At 36.5% G+C, this 21529-nt stretch overlaps 1 protein-coding gene across 10 annotated transcripts in view; it reads left to right on the top strand.

Moving 5' to 3' along the window:
• Positions 1–14044, top strand: part of POT1 (protection of telomeres 1) — a 92597-nt gene extending 78553 nt beyond the window's left edge. For all 10 annotated transcript variants that reach the window (XM_070512784.1, XM_070512778.1, XM_070512782.1 and 7 more), the window contains 6 exons: positions 399–604; positions 4105–4240; positions 7322–7410; positions 9492–9583; positions 11208–11313; positions 12860–14044. In XM_070512784.1, coding sequence (XP_070368885.1) covers positions 399–604; positions 4105–4240; positions 7322–7410; positions 9492–9583; positions 11208–11313; positions 12860–12972 — 742 coding nt within the window. In that variant the 3' untranslated portion in view covers positions 12973–14044. The remainder of the gene's footprint in view (positions 1–398; positions 605–4104; positions 4241–7321; positions 7411–9491; positions 9584–11207; positions 11314–12859) is intronic.
• Positions 14045–21529: the final 7485 nt, after the last annotated feature.

The raw sequence follows: 21529 nt of genomic DNA, 5'->3' as shown, positions 1-21529 counted from the left end.
AGGCACCCTATGAAAGTGAGATTACTTAGATGGCAAGTGGATATTTAACTGGAGTGAAGACAGGGCTTCTTCATTTTGTTCTCCCACTGGAGAGTTTAGCGTTCCCTTACAGAGGTGAACAAATTGATGCTAGAAATAATTATAAGCAATCTTGGTATCACAAAGCCAGGCAAGGAAATTTCAGTGGTTAATATTACTATAGTATGGATCTGCTTAATCATGAAATATCATCAAATATATTTCTATTGATTCATTTAATCTGCAAAGTGAATTATCTCCATGTTTTAAAATAATCAGTTGACTCATTGGCATATAAGCCAATTTTTTTAATTGAATAATTTGTTAGATTTGAATTTCCAAGCTTACACCAAATGTGTTAATTTCATTGTCAATTTTAGGCAAGAAGTTCCAGGTGAGGGTGATTTGGATATAATTTTGCAAGAGGCTGCAACTAAAACCCCGGATACCAAATTACAGAATACCTCATTATATGATTCGAAAATCTGGACCACTAAAGATCAAGGAGAACGAAAAGTAGCTGTTCATTTTGTGAAAAATAATGGTATTCTTCCACTTTCAAATGACTGTCTAATTTTGATAGAAGGTAAGATATTTAAGTTACTGTTTTATTAGAATACAGCTTTCGCTTATGTCTTTCTATAATTATTGTTAAATATATTTTACTGGCAACCTAGGACATATAAAGTCAAAATATTGTTAAATTCCATAAAATGGAATATATTGTATAAAACAATTCAATTCAGATATCTACATGCACACATATTTATAAATTTATCTGAATGACATTTTGAAGTCATACATTAAACTCAAATGCTGGATTTCTGCATGTAATCGTAATCAGATCCAAGGTGATTGTTGAACTTAGTGATAATCAAGAGGTCCTTCTTATGTACAGTTGCTATTATCTTGGCCTCTGGATGTCACTGTTGTTTCATAAAAATAGAATGAGTCATCAATTGATATCTAACTCAAGGAAGGGACCCTTGAAACAGGTAAAGATAACTTGGCATGTTTTAAAAGAATGAAGCTTTGATTCATTTTTATTTATTCATTTCCTTTCCATTTTTGTCTTATTTTTCCCTAATATATATACTACATATTTTTCCCATGCCAGATTTAGTTTCATGATTTTCCTTGAGACTTTTCTTCCTTAATAATATTCCAGAATAAAAGGAAAACATCATCTTTAATTTGTTAGAGAATAGTTTCATTTTATGTGAGCTGACCTTTAGTACAAAGAATTATGATCATTTTTATTACTGATATTTTTCTATTGTTAAAAGTAATACATAATCATTTTAGAAAATGTGTATATATGAATACATATGTATATAAACATTTGTATCATTTTCATGAACACTTCTTGTATAATACATTTATAGCGTACCAGAAACTATTTTAATTAATTTCTATGTATTAATTCATTTAATCATCATCATAATTCTATGCATTTGGTACTATTATAAGCTGTTTTTTATACATAAGAAAACTGAACCGCAGATGAGTTAAATGTCTTTCCCAATGCAGATAGTAAGTGGTGGAACTTAAGTGTTTTCTGTTTTTTAACATAGTAACTCTGTGACAAACTTTTATCTCCCCCCTGGATGAAGTGTAATTATGGGGGCACAAGGAATTAAGTAAATATTGCCCAATTACTTTCTAGTAAAGTTATCCTACTGTGCATATGCTTTAGCAGCATGTGAGATTATCTGTTCCCCTACCCACATCATCATATACTGGGTTTTTAAAAAACTTAGCCACTTTGATGAGTAGGATGCGGTATCTTGTTCCACTAGCAATATTTTAATCCGTACCAGGAGAGAGATGTAAAAACAAAAACACATAGACACAGACACAGGCACACACACAAAAAATGGAATAAGACTATTCATATGCCCTAAAAATAGCATAAAGCCATAGTTCTATCGGGTTCTATAAGAATGGTCCTTGTAGGGCCAGCTAAGAGGGTGTCACGTATGCCTTTGGGTCCTCCTGTGTTATCCTGCCTCCCACAGAATTCTATGCTGAAGCCAAGTTGGCCTTGAGGGTCCAAAGAAAGCTTGAATAAAAAGTCTCCTTAGCTCCCAATTCTATCTTTAATTACTACTCATCCCACAAACTTTCAGTCTCATCTTCTGCCATTCCTCAGTTCCCATTCCGCCCTCCGGCCATGTTGAGCTGGTGGCAATTCCTACACACAGAACATGTTTCTGTGCCTCTTTGCCATTCCATTGCTATTCTCCTGAGAATTTCTGCTCTAGTACATCTCCAGAAGTAAACTCAATGATTCCCTTTATTCACCAGTTTATATGAAATATTTAATGGACACCTACATGTACCAAGCACTTTTCTGATTCGCCAGGCAGATTTGAGTGGTTTTCATTACATACCGTGTGAACTTCCAATACAGCGCTTTTCTGCTTGTATCATATTTGTGTCATATCTGTCTGTTTAGAGATTTGTGACCTTATTAGAATGTAAGCTCCCTCAGGACAGGATCCGTGTTTATTTTAATCTGTGTATCTTCAGCACCTAGGTTAGTACACCTGGCATGTAACTGGCTCCCAGTAAATATTTATTGAATAAATAAGTACATCCAAAGTAATACACTTTTACAGAGCTTTATTTATTTTATTTATTTATTTTTTGAGGAAGACTAGCCCTGAGCTAACTACTGCCAGTCCTCCTCTTTTTTGCTGAGGAATCCTGGCCCTGAGCTAACATCCATGCCCATCTTCCTCTACTTTATATATGGGATGCCTACCACAGCATGGTGTGCCAACCGGTGCCATGTCCACACCCGGGATCCGAACCAGCAAACCCCGGGACACCAGGAAGTAAGAATGTGTGCACTTAACTGCTGCACCACCGGGCCGGCCCATACATAGCTTTTTAATGAGTGTATGTGAAAGCACTTTAATGTTTAAAAGAGTTTCATCAAAATATAAGCTATTTTTATTTTATCATATTTCTGAGTATTATAATTCTAACCATAGACTAGGATCTAACTGCAGTATGACATGGCAGAACTGTGGTTTCCAGCTGTCACAGAGCTGTGGAGAGAGGGATGGGAGCGGGGCAAGTTAAAATGCCACACAGCTTGCTCTTCTTACCAAGACTTACCACTTCTTTTGAAATTAACACTCCTTGGATTGTTGCAAGCCTTTGGTTAATTTCTAGAGTTTTGAAAAAAGTCATATTTGACAGTTTTTGGCAATCTTCTTTTTGCTTTTACGGAGAGTTGTATTTTTGGACGTCCTTACTCTACTATGCTGGAAGTGCTTCCCCCTCACAGTTGAATTTTAACATTACAAATTTTACACAAATTTTAGGGAATACATAGAACTGTGTTTATAAACCATAGTCTCTTTCCCTAGAGAGGCAGAATTGTCAATCTAAGTGAAAAGTACACCAGAAAAGGTACCAGTAGGTTTGAGTTATCATAGGTAATGCTGCCTTCCAATAATGGTGCACCATGGGGCATACTGTATCTTCTTGGCCAGCGTAATGGTTTTCATGCCCGCCCTGTCATAGAATTAGGGAAAGTGTGATGATTTTCCCAGGAAAAATGAACAAACACTATACATGAATTCATATTACATCTACTATTCATATCTGTATTTAAATTTATTGTTGACCTGAAAGTTTAAAAGATTTGTTTCAAACTCAAGGCTAAATTTGCCTAGACATTAGTAGTATATAGCAAATTTAATAGTGAGAATCCTGTCATACTTTGGATCTCAGTTTAATTCTCTTGTGAGTATTTGAACTAAAATGTTCCTGGCATGAAGAGCAATTTTTTATAAATTTAAGAAGATGGTTAAAATTTCACAAGCCTTATATTTTGCTCAAGTCTCAGCATTTTTGTATGGTGGTTTCTTTAATCAATGTGTAGGATCCTAAGTTTACAAATTATTATTTTTCCCAATAAATATATGTCATCTAAATTCATGGCTTGCATTTATCTTTTTCTGTCAACCTCCTTAGTCTTTTACTATAACTCACATGTTACTTTATAGACACTCCATTTTGCCTCCATTATATTTGTGCTACTAGAGCGGTTTATTTATTCTCTTTTAACAGGAGGTACACTCAGTGAGATGTGCAAACTCTCAAGCAAGTTTCATAGTGTAATTCCTGTGAAGTCTGGCCGTGAAGATCTGGAACTCCTCGACCTTTCAGCACCATTCCTTATACAAAGAAAAATACATCACTATGGGTATGTTCTCAATTCTGGACATTTTTGGAATTAAAACTGTTTAAGAGTAATTTTTATTTTTATTATTTTATCTCACTAGTTGCTATATATTCAGTAGATATTTATTGAGTACCAATGTATGTGTACTAGATTTTTCTGGTATATATTTATTCTTTTGATAGCATGTATATTGAGTACCTACCATGTGCTAGGTATAAGGCTAGTGGAGAGGCTAATATTCATTTGTTTTCTCTCACAAAGATTTAGATACTAGTTATAGAGAAAGGTGCAGAGCTGCAGCCCAGTAAAAGTTAAGTGATTGGCTTCCAGAATTTCTGTGGTACAAAGTTACAAATTGGTTCCCACTGAGGAATTAAAAGATAACAGGATACATAGGAGCTAGAGACAGACATGCATTTCAAGAAACTTCTAGTCTGTCATACCTTTTTAACTCTGTGGTTTCTTTTGTTTTACAGATTTTTTAAATATTAATCTGGTCGTATTTACCTAAATGTTTGTCAAAACGTTAAAGGTTTTACTTACTTTACTCTTAAGATTTTCTGTTTCTTCTTGAATCTGTTTTATTCATGAAATTTTTCTGGAAAAATATTCAGTTCATTTTTTTAATTTCAATTTATTGACATGCAGTTCTAGTCCGTTTAAGTCTGTAGTTTTCCGCCTGAGAAAATAGCCGTAGCTTTAACCCAAGATTTGTTAGATAGTGTTTTTCTTGTACCTTCTAAATGTTTCATAATTCCCATTATAATTTCTTCTTTAGCCCATGAATTATTTAGATGTGTATTTTAAAATTTTCAAACACGCATTTTAGGTGTTATGTTTTGGTTTGTGTTTTAGTTAGATTACTTTGTAACCAGATAGCGTGATGCCTTTCATAATGGTTCTTTGAGATTTCTTTATTGCTTTATCCTAGAATATATTCGTTCACATTTTGTATATATTGCATAGGTTGCAAAGAATGTGTATTCTTTAATAGTTGTGTTTAGTGTTTAATAGCATTTAGTTATGTCCATTAGACAAGCTTGTTAATCATATTTACAACTTTTCTCCTTTATAATTTTGTCTGTTTAATCACTTCTTAGAGAATATGGTTAATGTCCTCTGTGATTGTGGGTTTATGACCTTTTGTCAGTGTTTGCTTTATATATTTTGAGACCCTTTTGCTGGTTTATTAAGGTTCAGTGTTTCATTTTCCTGATGAATTAATTGTTCTGTATATCTATATGTAATGACTTTGTCTCTAACCCTGATTTTTTTTGCCTTAAGCTTTATTTTTTTTCCTCCAATTTTTATTACTGTATGAGGGGTTTTTTTAGTTGGTAATTGCTTGGTATCTTATTTTCATCCCTCATTTCTTTGTTGTTATATTTTAGTAGGGCTCATTAATAAGTACTTAGGATTAGATGAGTTTAAAACATGTTAATTACTGATGTATTTAGGTTTTATTTCTACCTTTTATTTTGTTTTCCACTTAAATTACTGATTCCCTCTTCCCCCACCTTTTTTTTTATTATTTTGCTTATTTTTTCCTCAAGTCTTCTGTTGGATTGATTTATAAAAATGTGCTTAATTTTCTTCTTTTTCCTGTTTTACTGCTTTGGAAGTAATGAATTCTCTATTTAATTTTTACTTGTTACTCTTAATTTTTAATCTGTATACTTAATTTTTAATTTGTATACTTGCTTTATCAGTGTCTAAAGTTAATATCACAGCCCTTTTTTTAAGGCAGGAATACTCCATTCAATTTCCTTTTTTGTTAAAAAAAAAACTTGTTTATATTTGAAGGGTGGAAAGGGATAACATTTAATATAGTGACCTTCTATTTTTCCCTAGATTGCAAATGAAAAAGAGTCTGCGTGAACCCTTTAAATGTTGATTTTATATTTTTACTCACGCATATTTTCTTATCAACATCTAAACATTGTGATGATATGTAATAAAAAAGAAATTACAGGGCCCATCCGGTGACATAGTGGTTAAGCTCACATGCTCTGCTTCAGCGGCCTGGGGTTTACAGGTTCAGATCCCTGGCATGGACCTACACATTGCTCATTAAGCCATGCTGTGGCAGTGTCCCACACACAAAGAAGAGGAAGATTAGCACAGATGTTAGCTCAGGGACAATCTTCCTCAAGCAAAAAGAGGAAGATTGTCAACAGATATTAGCTCAGGGCCAATCTTTCTCACCAAAAAAATAAATAAAATAAATTACTTGTACTTAAAATATCTTTGTATATAAATAAAGCAAAATACCATACTAAATAATGTGCAATTTTAGTACATTATATAGTTTGAGTGATTTTTTATTACAAAGGATAGCTATAGAATTAGGCATCATAAACTCTGAACTTCTAAATATGTGATTACTGAATATATTACCTGAAATCTTGCTAGTGTTGACTTCTTTAGTCAGAATAATTTTCTCCTATTGGCTATATTTAATTAAGACCTTGGCTGTTATATATTGTTCACAGAGACATAAAATGAAAGAGTCTTGGGGCTGGCCCAGTGGCACAGCAGTTAAATGCGCACGTTCCACTTCAGCGACCCAGGGTTCACCACTTCGGATCCTGGGTGCAGACATGGCACCACTTGGCATGCCATGCTGTGGTAGGCATTCCATGTATAAAGTAGAAGATGGGCCCGGATGTTAGCTCAGGGCCAGTCTTCAGCAAAAAGAGGAGGATTGGCAGTAGTTAGCTCAGGGCTAATCTTCCTCAAAAAAAAAAAAAAAATGAAAGAGTCTTTAGAGATTATCTCTTTAAACTTTTTCATTTTACCAAATAAGGAAATTAGCCAAATGAATTAACAATCTGGACCTAGAACCTCTCTCTGATTCTCAATTTAGTTTATTCTGAGCCACACTATCTTTTTGATTGCTTCTATTGTAAAAGGCTTATTTTTTCTATAATTCTGTTTGTAATATGCACATTACAACATAGAAGCAGTGCTCTTTTGTGTAATAATCTGCTTTTTAAGCTGTGCATGCTTGAATAACAAAAATGGTATAATAATTAATTGAGTTAATAATTATAATAAATTATTTTTAGATGTTTATAGTTTTTTTCCTTTGATTAATTTCAGGTGTAAACAGTGTTCTAGTTTGAGACCAATACAAAATCTAAATTCCCTGGTTGATAAAACGTCATGGAATCCTTCTTCTGTGGCAGAAGGTTAGCTGAATTTCTATGTCCTACAATTTTAATTGTCTTTGTATAAGGTGATTTCACTCATTAGATTTCAATATTTGTGGATACAGTAAAACCAGAGCAGAGGCTAAGCTAAACTTTAATTTTCCTCAAACAAAATCATTCACAGTGATTGTACTAAAAGTATAAAGTAAATTTTTAAAATATTTGAAAACTTAACTTTCAAGCATATGCTAATATCTTTTAATCATTGGTTTTACTATTAATCATTAATCATAAATACGACTTCTGAAAAATCTCTCCAGTTCGTAGTATCTTGAGATTGAAAAGGGTTTTAGAGACAGCTGTTACAACTTTTTACCCAATGCAGGTCTTCAGCTGGAGCAAGAATCCTCTTATATCACATTCTTAACTCTGGTCATTCAGCCTTGGCTTAAAATTCTTTCAGTGGCAGGAGACTCATAACATTGCAAGCCAACATATCCATTTAATTTCTCGGCAGTTCCTGTTAGTTTTGCAAAATCTGCTTATCTATAATTTTAAGATGGGCCACATTCTGTCTACTGGAATTAGAGTACGTCTGTTCCCTCTTCTGTAAGATCCACAGACTTTGTACATTTGACGATATGTGTCAAGCCTTCACTGAATCTGTTCTCCAAGCAGGCGCCCTCACCTCCTTTGGTACTTTCCCACATTCCTTACTATTTTATTCCTCCTGCTTAGTAAACACTCCACTTTACCAATGCTCTTCGCAAAGTTTGGCATTCAAAGCTGGAAATAGGGCTGTAGATATTGGCCAATTCGGAATATGAAGAAAGCTTTATTTCCTTAAAATTGGACACTCTGCTTCTACTAGCCTGAAATTTTCATTGTATAAATATTTATTGATGTGCTTCTTTTTGTTTTCTTCCTCTTTTAATTCGGCTATATGATACTGCTATCTCCCATTTTGTTTGTGGTCCAGTGAGATTCCAGGGTACTTTCGCGTGAGCTGCTTGTTATCAAGCTTGGTCTCCCCATTTCTTAATGCAGTTCTTTGTGTGGTCCCTCAGGGTAGGTTTTCTGTTCATCCCTCTTGGTTTTAGCTCACAGTTTTAATCCATTGAGACCATTTGAATCCTAAAAGTCAGTTCCTCTGTATTAACAATTTCTGTCATGTCTGTATGTCCTAATTCAGTTCTCTTTCCCCTAATTTATTCTTCTTACTTGCCCCCTTAATTAGTCCTCTTTAAATACGGGTTCCAGAAATGGAGGACAATATTCCATTTTATAAACATATCAAATGTCTTCCGTTTCCAAACACAAAGTAAGATGTTCACTTTAACCTATAAATTTTCTTGCGATTTAGTAACTTTCATTTCTTCCTTTTTCCTCATCAGATTATGAAATCCCAGATTCTGACATTTTTGTCTAACTAGATGATATCTTCTAATAAATGAGTGATCTCTATGCTTATAATACAAAAGGGAGAGACATGTTACAAAATCATAAATATTGAACTGAGTGCTATTTTTTTAGAACATCCTGGTATTTTAATTTTATCTTTCATAAGGCTAACATGCAATGAATTGCATTTCATGAATTAGTTTTCAAGTTTTCTTTCAAGATCAACTCATTTTAAAGATAATTATGTTAATATTTAATCAAAAAGATACAATTGCTCATGAGTCATTGTCCTTGTTGTAGGTACAGCATAATGTTCCAAAATGAACCTACTAAAATGAGCTTGATATATTGGTATTGGAGAAGAAAAAGGCATTTGTATAAGTTTTTCTTTATCTCTTGGATTATTTTAGTAAACAAAATGAACAGGGGGGGCAAGCCGGGTGGTGTAGTGGTTAAGTGTGCACACTTGGCTTTGGCGGCCCAGGGTTCACAGGTTTGGATCCCGGGCACGGACCTATACACTGCTCATCAAGCCATGCTGTGGCAGCATCCCACATTTAAAAAACAGAGGAAGATTGGCACAGATGTAGCTCAGGGACAATCTTCCTCACTAAAAAAAAAAAAAAAAAGGTACATACTATCATAAAACAATTTTTACTTTACTTTGATTATAAGGAATGGATGATTCATATGATTTGTTCTTTTTTTTTCTTCACTAGCACTAGGTATTGTACCCCTCCAACATACGTTTGTGATGACATTTACTCTTGATGATGGAACAGGTGTGTTGGAAGCTTATCTCATAGATTCTGTAAGTAACAGAAGTAGTAAAGATATTTCTAACTAAAAAATAATACTTTTTTGAATTTTAATGTATTCATTTGTACCTACTTTATTACCTAGAAGATTTAAGGCAACTTAGAAGAATAAATAAAATACAAGTGCATAAATTGCATAGGTATTCAGGGGGAATGAAATTACTTTGATAGGGAGATAGTTATATTGTGTGAAGCTAGGAAACAGTCCACAAGATTGCCCTCATTTCTGACACCAATTCCAAGTTTGGAGGTTGCTAAGACCTTGCTCACTTCTGACTCCAGCTGCAAGTTTAGAGGCCCCCAAGACCACTCTTAGTTGTGATAATTCACTAGAAAGACTCATAGAACTTACTGAAAGCTATTATAGCTCACTGTTATGGTTTATTATAGCTAAAGGATACAGATTCAAATGATCCAAGGATAGAGGTGCATGGGGTGGAGTCCAGGAAAGTTTCAACATGGAGCTTCCATTGTCCTCGTCCAGTGGAGTAGTAGACAGCATTACTTTCCTGGCAACGATGTGTAAGAGTACACATGGAATGTTGCCAACCTGGGAAGCTCAACCGAGTCTTAGTGTCCAGAGTTTTTATTGGCGCTCCATCATGTAGTCATGGTTGACTGCCCATGTGACTGATCTCAGTCTGCAGCCCTCCAGAGGTCAAGGTAATACCACATGCCTCAAACTCCCCACCCTAAATCACATTGTTAGTCTATCCAGTGTGACCCAAGGTCCCCAGGCCAACAAAGACACTCCTATCAGGGATGACATTCTAAAGACTTAGAGATTACCTCCCAGAAGCCAAGGGCAAAGGCCAGTAAGGTTAAATTTTTTACTACACACATTGAGGAGGAAGCTGGGGTAAGGTTAAGAGGAGAATTTGTCTCCTGCCTAACAATTCATTTATCCATTTATTAAGCAAATACTTAATGAGCACTTCTGTGTGCCAGGTACTGTTCTGTGTGATGGGGATATTGCAGTGAGGAAAGCAAGGAAAATCCCTTCCCTCCTGAAGCTTATCACCTAGTAGAGGAGAAAAAAAGTTAAACAAATAAATATAGGGCTGGCCTGGTGGCATAGTGGTTAAGTTCATGTGCTCTGCTTCAGTGGCCTGGGGTTTGCAGGTTTGGTTCCCAGGCATGGACCTGGCGCTGCTCATCAAACCACGCTGTGGCAGCCTCCCACATAAAATAGAGGAAGATTGGCACAGGTGTTAGCTCAGGGCCAGTCTTCCTCACCAAAAAACACAAAACAAAACAAATGTATACTATGTGTTATAGTCTTTTAAACGTAGCCCACATTGTAGGCACTCAGGATATATGCTATGAAGAGAATAGTAAGCTTCACTGTTTTCCAGTCATCGTTATTCTTCTTATCATTAAGTCAAAGCAATTTAACTGGAGTTTGTATATGTATATCTCAAAGCTGTTTTTAGATTAAAGTAGTAAATCAGATTTTAGAGTTCAGACTAGCACTCCAGTTTATGAATTCTACAATCTTGATAGAATGAAATAGTGTAGATTATTTTAATTAGATAATATTGAAATACTTTTCTATTAATTATAACTTTAGAAAGAGATCAATATCGTTTCCTTTTTTCTTCTATAACTTTTTTTAAGGACAAGTTCTTCCAGATTCCAGCATCAGAAATCCTCATCAATGATGACTTTCAGCACAGTATGGATATGATCATGGATATGTTTTGTCCTCCAGGAACAAAAATTGGTAGGCAATAATATTTTCACAATCCCATTTATTTTTTTTCTTGAAATAGCACCTAGCGTATATCTAATATATGGACTTTTAGAGGTATGAAAACTTTGAAATCTGCATCCTAATAAATTACTAAGTAGTAATTGATTACTGTATGATCTACCTTTGGATGAAGACAGTGGCAGGGATAAAATAGGTATGAATTCCTGAAAGGAAAAGATTTTCAAAATGCTTGAATATAAGTGGAGGCAGTTTTGATCACAAGCATATTTGACACTCTGTTTACACGTACAAACATTTTCGTTGAAATTATACCAACAGGGATGAAATTTTGGCAGGAAACATTTCCTGGAACTCCGTTTAGCCAGTTTAATTCACTGATGAGTTTTCTATTCAACATGAAGTAGTCTCAGATTTTACAAATTTTTATTTTATTAATTATTATTATCAGCTTCAGTTGTTTTCTGGATAGCATTGGATTCCTCAGCCAGATCTTTGGGTCAGGTTGTATTGATTAAATCTGCTACCACTGGACTCTTTTTGTGGCTGTTATTTCTGTTTACGTTGAAACTTGCAGATCTAAATCATATCAGGAGAATTTGGCTCTTCTAATAATTTTTCATCAGTAACAGATTTTACGAGCTGCAGACTTAGCTGTTGTTCAGTTTAACTTTTATAGGTTACTTTTAATCAGGCTTTATTTTCCCCTGGTCGATCTTTGCGTTTTATAACAATTCCAAAAAGATAAGTTTTTTACATCTATAACAATATTTAACTTAGAGACTTCTGTTTGATGTCAGTATTAATTTTTTTTGGCTGTTTGGATTCTTTTCGGTAGATTTCTGGAAATAAAATTGCCAAATCAGAACGCACAGGCCTGGTCGGCTGTTGATACATCCTGCCAGGTTGCTTTCCAAGAATATTTTACCCATTTCTAGTTTTCCCAGCCGTGTAGGAGAGTGCTGTCTTGCTTGACCCTTGCCAGTACTGAGGACTGAGTTCAATGTCTTTCAAACTCATACTTGAAGAAACATTAAGAAACTTTTCTAGAAGTTATGCATTTATTTACTGTGATCATGACCAAAGCTTGAAAACAGTATCTGTGCTACCAACACTGCGTGGACTCAGTGCCTGGTACCTAATGGGAGTTTCAGCTAGACGGGCGAAAGGCCTTGAGCCGATTTGAACTTCAGGTTCAGTTTATGTCAGTCAGCCAAGACAAAACAGGGAGGTCAGTAAGCAGTCCGCAGGAAAAAAAGGAATAAAAATTGGAAATGAGATGACTTATGACCTTTGCTATCAAACATTTTGAAAAGCCCACATTTAATTACTTTTTCCTGTTGTTGGGAAGAAATTCAAATTAGTCAGGATTGCTGCAAAACAATAGCATGAATCCACTGTGTATTTGGAAGAGTACATAATGTTAAATTTGGTAAGTGTTTGTTTATTTTTCAAGTTAAATATGTTCATTTTTCCAGCTAAGCGCTATGCTTAGATACATACTTCAGTTATTTGTTTAGTTTTAATGGTTAAATAGCATTTTCTTTTTGATTTCTAGATGCATATCCGTGGTTGGAATGCTTCATCAAGTCATATAATGTCACCAATGGAGCAGAGCAGCAAATTTGCTATCAGATTTTCGACACCACAGTTGCAGAGGATCTTATCTAGTATTGACGTTCAATTTAGCATATGTAAAATATTGCAGTTTTAGAAAACATTAGTATTTCCTATGAGAGTGCTATAAAATACATAAAAAATTTAGCTCTGTAGTTTATTTTCCATTTTAACTGCTATTTAATTTTTTTTTTTTTGACAAATAGACGTTGTGTTAATCTTACCACCTTGTGAGTACGTTAAAAATGTTCTCGTTGCTCAGAATATCTAGTAGGATGACTGCTAGGGATGTAAAAGAAAGAGAAACATTGAATAAAGAGGACTGAGTTTTCATTTACTCTTTGCAGCCCTTTCAGAGAAGCTGTTTTGCTCCCCCGCACTAAAAACCACTTTCCTGTTGGCTTTTCCGTGTTATCAGCCGCTGGTTTCTTGCCATCCGCCATCCCTGGTTGAGCTGCTTTTCCTGCCCTGATTTTTGTATCAGCAATGTTGATAATTTCAGCGTGAGTATGGGATTAGAAGATGTCTTACCTTCAGTCTCTCAGCTTTTACTGAGTACAAGGTGTGTAGCGGGTAGTGGTTTCATTTTGTTTTTGTACAAAGGGATCTGTTTAAACAAGCACTCTTTAAAGAAATGCTTGTCTGAGTTACAGTGGACTTAAAAGAGTGATTTCATGTAAGTGGAAGTGGCCAGATTGCTTTCTTTGGGTGCTGATGTTGACCAATTTAGGATAAATCCATTCCTTCAGACCTGAATTATGTGCTTTGATTGCTTGTTTCTCTACATGATGTTAGAAGTTATTCCATCGCACCTCAGCCTAATGAAGTGTTCAGATTTACAGTGTTAGTGACTTACTTATATTACCCTTTTCTTAGTGTGTAAAATATGCTTAGATTTCAGGTTGAACATTGATTGAGATGTTAACTCAGTGTAATAGTCTGCTTTTTACTTGACAGTATTTGTCAAATTTCAAATCATGAATATTCAGTTTTTATACAAATGCTTTTATATATTTGTATATATGTGTAGATTTCTGTATGATATTTGCTAAAGACTGAGGGAGAGAGATCTGCCTACTTCAATATTAACAAAGAATAAATAAATGTACATGTTTCATCTGTTTCATTTATTTGCCCTGTGTTGAGTGGAGGCATGACTTGAGGCAAAGAGTCAAAGAAGGTGTGTGGATATAGCAGCTGTGTAGGGCTGTCCGCACAACCAGGACTGTGCTAAGCACTTAACATGTATTTGAGTTTCACGACTACCCATTTTCCTGATAAGAAAACTGAGACTTAATTGACGAGCTGACTTGACTAAGTTAAACAATTATGAGTACTAGTCAGTACTTGAATCCAGATAATCTCTGTTCAGAGGCTGCACTGTTAACCACTCCATGACTCTGGAGCAAAAGCTAGCGTGGAGTTTTCCGCAGATGAGTCCCGCCTTAAATATCTGCAGTAACGTTAGGAATAGATTATAAGAGGAGTCAGTGATGTGTTTTCTTACACTAACCGAAAGGCTTTTAAAAAAGGATTCGATATCTGACTTTCTCTGCTCATAATAACGCTAAGTTCTAGTTCCTGAGTGCATCAGCACATCTCCAGACCTAACCACCCATTTCCCCTTCACTGAGTTATCAGCTTGCTTGAGGCAGTGAAAGACACTGATGCTGCTGTTTGCGGATGTCAACTCTTGGTTCAAAACATTTCAGGAAAAAATGTGAAGAAGCTCCACTGAACAGATACGTTTCAGTGTTGATGGTGTGCTGGGGATACGAAGGTGAGGGAGGGCTTGTCTCCTCGTTCCAGAAGCACCCGTCAAGAAGAGCAGGATGCAGCGGGCCCACAGGGTCGCCCAGCGCCATCTCCCAGTTGATGAAGTCAGGCTCTTCCTGTGAATCTTCATGATGACAGGCTATTTCTCTTTTTGTTTTGTTTTCTTTTTTTTGTTATAAACCCCCACATTGTCGTCATTTGTTTTGTTTTTTAGCTTTTCCATTTTGAACAAGAAGAATTCCGTCAACACCTAGTGACTATCCAGTGTACCCTAGTCGGGCGCCTGGAGCGTTAGGAGAATTCCGTTTCTGGAGCAATAACTAGACAGTAGCTCATTGTGCCCAGATTTGAGGCCTGTCCCCTTTATGCTCTATGTCAGGATTGGTAGAATCTTCCCGTCAGATTTAAAATTACATCCATTTAAAAACATAGTTTGTGGACAGCCTGTTCCTCAGTTTCCCGTCTGCAGCTTCCTTTGTTTAGATGCTACTGGACTGTCTCGGGTGGCCCCTGCACTGTTTTCTATGAGGAGGCAGTAAATTATTCTTTATCCAGATAGGATAATGGAAAATGTGCCACTTGCAGGCTCTTTCCACGGCCGCCCTCATTATACTGTTTTACTTGAGGGAACTGTATGTGCAGAGATGTGCTGCATCATTCCTTGTTTCTTTTCTTTTTTTTTTTTTTTTTGAGGAAGATTAGCGCTGAGCTAACGTCTACTGCCAATCCTCCTCTTTTTGCTGAGGAAGATTGGCCTTGAGCTAATATCCATGCCCATCTTCCTCTACTTTATATGTGGGATGCCTGCCACAGCACAGCCTGACAAGTGGTATACAGATCTGCTCCCTGGATCTGAACCAGCGAAGCCCAGGCCACTGAAGCAGAACATGCAAACCCAACCGCTGCACTACTGGGCCAGCCCCCCATTTCTTTTTCTTATATGAGGAAGATTGGCTCTGAACTACCAACTATTGCCAATCTTACTCTTTTTGCTTGAGGAAGATTGTCACTGAGCTGACATCTGTACCAATCTTCCTCTGTTTTGTGTGGGATGCTGCCACAGCATGGCTTGATGAGTGGTCTAGGTCCGCGCTCAGGATCCAAACCTGCAAACCCTGGGGCGCCGAAGCGGAGCATGTGAACTTAACTAACTACTATGCCACCAGGCCAGCCCCATTCCCCGTTTTTTTTTGGCCCATGTTCATGTTGCACATTGGGAGTTGTTTCTGAATGAATATAGAAAGATTTTTGATGGAACAGAGGTAGCCAAATACATCTCTGTCCACTTGAGAAAGCAGCCTCCACACAGCAGGGCACTGGCTGCCCCATTTCCAATTCACTGTAGATCCTGTGCTGTAGCTACTTGCACATCATAGGAATGGGCCAAAATCTTTTCTGTGCCCACTTCCCAGCTGGCTGTGCCATTCTCCTTCCGAAGTCAAAGCATGAGTTTGACACTAGTTGTGACTCTCAATCCAGCCAATTCTCTTCTACACTTTCTGGAAGCTTCCCTTGGTATCTGGGGAAAAAGGTAGATTCTTCTGATTATTTTCAATGTTTTAAATTTTAACCATGTATTTCATTGTTTTGTTTTTATCCGGTTCCTTTTTTTTTTAAATAAAAGTAATATGTACTTGTGAGAATTTGAAACAACATAAAGTATGTAAAGTTGAATTAATTCCTGCTCTAACTAGTACCCCAGAGGAAACCACTTTTAACAGTTTGGTGTATCATTTTCCAGCCCGTTTTCCCTAAGAACATGTAAATATGTGTGCATATATATATTTTTTTAAATAGCATCAAGCTCTAAGTATATTTCTGTTCCTTGCTTTTGTCTCTTTATAGAGTAAGCTTTGTTTTTTTATGTCAGTAGACATAGAGGGAGAAACTTGTTTGTAGTTAGTCAGGATAAGTAACTTTTTAATAGGAATTCTCTGATTATTTCACTTTTCATTTCTATTGTGGTTTTTGGTCTATTTAAGTGTTCTATTTCTTATCATGCCAATTTTGTAATTTTATATTTTTATAAGACTGTATTCATGTTATCTGTTTTGTTGACTTCATTGCCTTGTAGTTAGTTCATAATATGATTTTTTATTATTATTTTAGTCTGTATTTTATCTGCTGTTGTTTTCCCTTTGAATACATCTGGGGCTCCTGGGACCTGGCTTCACACTTCTCCTGGAGGTTTTCAGGGGATCAGAAGTTTGAAAGCCTGTTCAGACTTCCTAATAACAGATTGAGACTCTGCCATAGCATAGTTGTCTTAAAATATTCTTTCATTCTTCAGAGAACTCATTGTGAAAAGAATTATGTTAATGTGAGGAAGGAAAACGCCTTTTGTAACGCTTTTCATTAGGAAATTCAGGCTCTATGCAGGCTCTGATGAGTCAGACTAAAGTTCTAGAACAACATTTTAGGGGAAATAAAAATCGCTCTTCCTGTGCTGGCTCCTCAGGATCTCTGGATACTGTCAAAGCCTCCTACCCACTCCAGGAAGAAGGAGAGCTAGTCAGCTGGTAGAATCTGGGCACAGTGATCTTCCCTTCCCTCTGCTACTTGGAATAGCACTGGGCCTCCCAGTGTGCTCAGGTCTGTGAGATCATGTCTTTCGGCAGGCAGGCAGGAAGTGCGTCGGTAGCACTCTATTCTTTCTCCCTGCAGTATGGTGATTTAAGCTGTTAGGAAATTCAAGATCACTTAGGGTTTCAAAGTGATGATCATCTTACATGGAGATTAATGTCCCTTCCATTCAGGACTGCGTTTGATGGCTGTAGAAGTGTTAGGCATCAATTACAATGATAAGGATAATGCATCAATGTATATGGGAGCTCTCCCTCAGAGGTGCCAATTGGTGAAACAAGGATAGTTCAGAGACTCTTCTGCTATTTTTAGAATATAGCAACATCTTAATGAATGTCTTTTTTTTTCCCCCTTGAAATCTAGGCCACAAAGTCACATTGGTGTAGTGTGTGTGTGTGTGCACGCGTGCATGCTTGCTTTCTTGCTTGCCTGCTTTCATCCTCTGCCTTGAGTTTGCAGGCTAGTATATTGGAATTTACTTGACAGCATAGTCCACAACTGCCAAAGAAAGACATTTTCCACTTTTGTGAAAAGGTTCTTTTATTTCATGTATTTGTTCACAATATTTTGAATATTTGGAGCATATGTTTATTGAAAACTTTAACATTCTTATCATCTATTAATAAAATAGTCCATCAAATATTGTAGCAGTTTCCAAACAAGTATCTTTTCATATATAACCCTGAAGCTCTGCTTTGTGCCTTTTTTCTTTTTTTCTGTATCATCAGAATGATTTTTCCCTTCTTTGAAATTGAACTCCCAGGTAAAAGCAATTTGTTTTTACATATAACACTGTTCCTTAGCAGATTTTTATCCTCTATTAGAGGGCAAAGTCCTTCTAGAATTTAAAATCTCTTGCCAAGTTTAGCTACCTGTTAAATGACTTTCTATCCCAAGCTGCCATAACAGTTAATAGGAAAAGTAACACATTTTAAAATCAAAATTATTAACTTGTAGAGTCAAAGAAGAAAGCTTGCAGTAGATAGGCATGGTTGTGGTTTTATTGGGCGGGACAGGAAATCCTATGTGCTTATTCCTCATTAGATAAGGTTCTAGATTGATAAATTTGTCCTTAAATTTTGGAATCATTGACAAATATTTCTGCACAAGAATCAAAGCTTAAATGGAGGTTAAGATAAAGAATACAAAGTAGAAAATACATATTTAAAAGTCAGCTCATACATTTACATTCATTTATTATTCACTCAATGTGTATCCAAAAAGGATTTGACGTGGTTTACAATAAAAGACACACGTGGGACACAACCTTTAGAAATAGACCAAGAAGACAAGAGCTAAATAAAGACAAGAGTGTTAAAACAATTCAAAATCCCTAACCTATGGGATGCTACAGGTTTTGAACAAAATTTATACATGAAAATGCAACAGATTACATTGTTCTTATTCAATAACAAAATTTATATCATGTTATTAGGAGATGCAAACATTTATCTCAAGAGTAACAAGGTGGACTTTTATATTAAGTACATTAACCAAAGAATGACTTGTAATTAATAATAATTATTTAAAAATGCAGAAACTTGATCCCAAATAGTGGAAGGTAAACTCTGAAGATGGGAGAAATAGAGCAGAGGAATTTTCCACTGGCTATTCACCTTTTGGCTCTTATTTGAGGCACTTTTTTGTTTTGTTCTTATTATTAGTGATTAAAACATTTCAAATATCTCCACATACTCAAGAATTATTAGAGGTATTAATGAGTTACCACAGGAGAAAATTAAAAAATCAATTCCCTTCTGCTACCAATATCACTGAGAAAATTAGCTCCTCTTACCTTTTCCTTTTCTAGTTGCAGATAATGGAATAAAAGAAATGTCTTGTATTTAATGTTTCGTGTCAGGAAGAATGTGGGTTTTAATGAGTCACGGTCTTTTGGAAGATGCGTGCTCCAGTCTCTCACCTTCAGTGCTCCAGGAAGGGTGTTGCTTTAGTCATGGGTAAAACAAGCTTCACACCGGTTCCCAAATGGGAATTTGCTGGGAGAGTATTCTACCTACGCCATATTTACTAAGCCCAAACTTTAGATCTAGTCATCCTTGATTTCTCTCATTCGAAGCCGACATCCAATCCATTTGAAAAATCATCATGGCTCGCTGTTTAAAATATACCCATAATTTGACTACTTCTTACCACTTCCTCTACTGCATGCTGGCCATGCTACCATCTTCTCTTGCCTAGGCTACAGCTATAGCTCCTTACCTGGTCTTCCTGCTTCCACAATTGCCCCATACAGTATATCCTCCATACAGCAGCCAGGCTGAGCCATTAAAGCACAAGGCCGATACTAGAAAACATTTTCCAGTGTTTTCTAATGTCAGAGTGAGATTACCATGACGTTCACCACACAATGTGATCTGTTTCCTTACTGCCTCTCTCACATCTTTTACTATCACTTTTCTGCTCTCTCACGCCTTTCCAAACACTGGGCTCCTTGTTTTTTCCACGTAATGGGTAAACTCGCGCTTCAGGGACTTTGTACTTGATGTTGTCACTTTAGTCTGGACATTGTTGAGCTGTTCCAGGTTCCATAGTTCACTCCCTCGCATCCTCTGCAGAGTGACCTTATCAGAAAGGCCACCCCCAACCATACAAAAGACGGCTCTACCGAATCGGGCTCTGTGTCCCATTCCTGACATTTTTCTCCATTGTGCTCATCCATCTGACATACATTCATTTGTTCATAGTCTGTTTCCCTTCCCAGCAGAACGTGCGCTCCTTAGAGGCGAGGAGCTTCTTCGTTCACTGCTGTTTATCCAGTGCTGAGAGTTCCTGGCATCTAACAGGTGCTCAGTGCTATTCCTAGAATGAAGGAAATCTTTGAGAACCCAGACTCGAAATCTCAGAATATTGGAATTTATTAGCACCTAAAATGATTTTAGAGCACATAAAGTGAGATTAGCACTTAAAGTGATTTCCGGGACCCAGAAATGTGCATTTAAAAATAAAACCTAGGTAATTCTGATGAGGATTGAACTAAGATTCTGTGTGGCTGAGGCTCAATAATTTGCATTTTTAACAGTCTTCCCATGTGATTCTTTTCGGGTGGAAGATTCAGAACCATTATTTTAGAAATATTTAAAGTATGAGGGCTGTGTCTGCTTGCTTCATTTATTTTACTTGCCTGGCTCTGAGAGCTTTTGAGTTGAAGCACCTCGATCTAGAATCGGAACCCGTCAGTGTTTCTGAACCCTGGCTTCATCCCATCACCTGCGGACAGAGCTTTAACAGCATCAGCTTCTGGGGCATCACCTGGGCTCTTGCTGAGACTGGATTCATCCCCAGTCTGCACTCCAAACTAGTGGTTTGACCTTAAACAAGTTGGTAGTCTGTCTTGAAAACTGGGACTAGTAATACTGCCTGCCTCAGAAAACCACAGAGGGATTGGGGAGGCAGGGGGCAGGGATATATGTAATATGTGTAAAATGCTTAGAATCTGGCACATAGGAAACCCTCATAAAGGGTTAGATATTATTAAGCTTTGGTAAGAAAAACTAATCTTTATTGCTATTATCTTAAAAAGAAGATTCGAGATTTATTTATCTTCCTCCTTTGCTGATTCCTTAACATCCGAGCAAGGCCTGCTGCAGTCGTGACAAAGGGAACCGACTACACCACCAGGTTATGTCAGGCCCCATCCAGTGAAGCTGCTACAAAAATGGGAATGGGATGGAGTGAATATCACCGGACCAATTGACCAAAGAATCCTCTCCCAACATGGTTATCTTGGATAGTTTTATTTCAAATCTTATTTTCTCAATATCTCATTCTTATTGTGAAGAATACAGAGAGACAAAGAAAGTCAAGATAAATAGCAATCATTGTGTGCCAGTAGGGCTGATACTTATTTTAAAACGGGATAGTTTGACTAAGTGACAAAGGGAGGAATCTGAAACTAGCACAGTGTTCAAGCCCTGAGAAAGAATGACTGTTTTTTCTGATTAAAAACAGCTCTGAAACAACGGTGGAAAGGGAAGAAGAAATCATATGTAAATTCTCTGGGGAAATGTTTTTACGATGTAGTCAGTTTGTAAAAGTCTTTTTAGTTTCTTTCTTTAAGTCACAAAACTAAAATGCAAATAAAGCTATGGGTTTCCCAATGCTTTTATCATTCGAAAGTGGTTATATTTGATAAGTCATTCACTAGCCATTAGTTGTTTTTCACAGAGTCATCAAGAAAGTTTTTTCTTAATATTTGGTAGGATCTAATTTGGGGATGGACTTAGATGACGCC

The sequence above is a fragment of the Equus asinus genome, chromosome 1 (genome assembly GCF_041296235.1).
Source record: "Equus asinus isolate D_3611 breed Donkey chromosome 1, EquAss-T2T_v2, whole genome shotgun sequence".
Classification (NCBI taxonomy): domain Eukaryota; kingdom Metazoa; phylum Chordata; class Mammalia; order Perissodactyla; family Equidae; genus Equus; species Equus asinus.
Note: the sequence above shows the minus strand (reverse complement) of the source record. Positions and strands in the feature narration are given on the sequence as shown.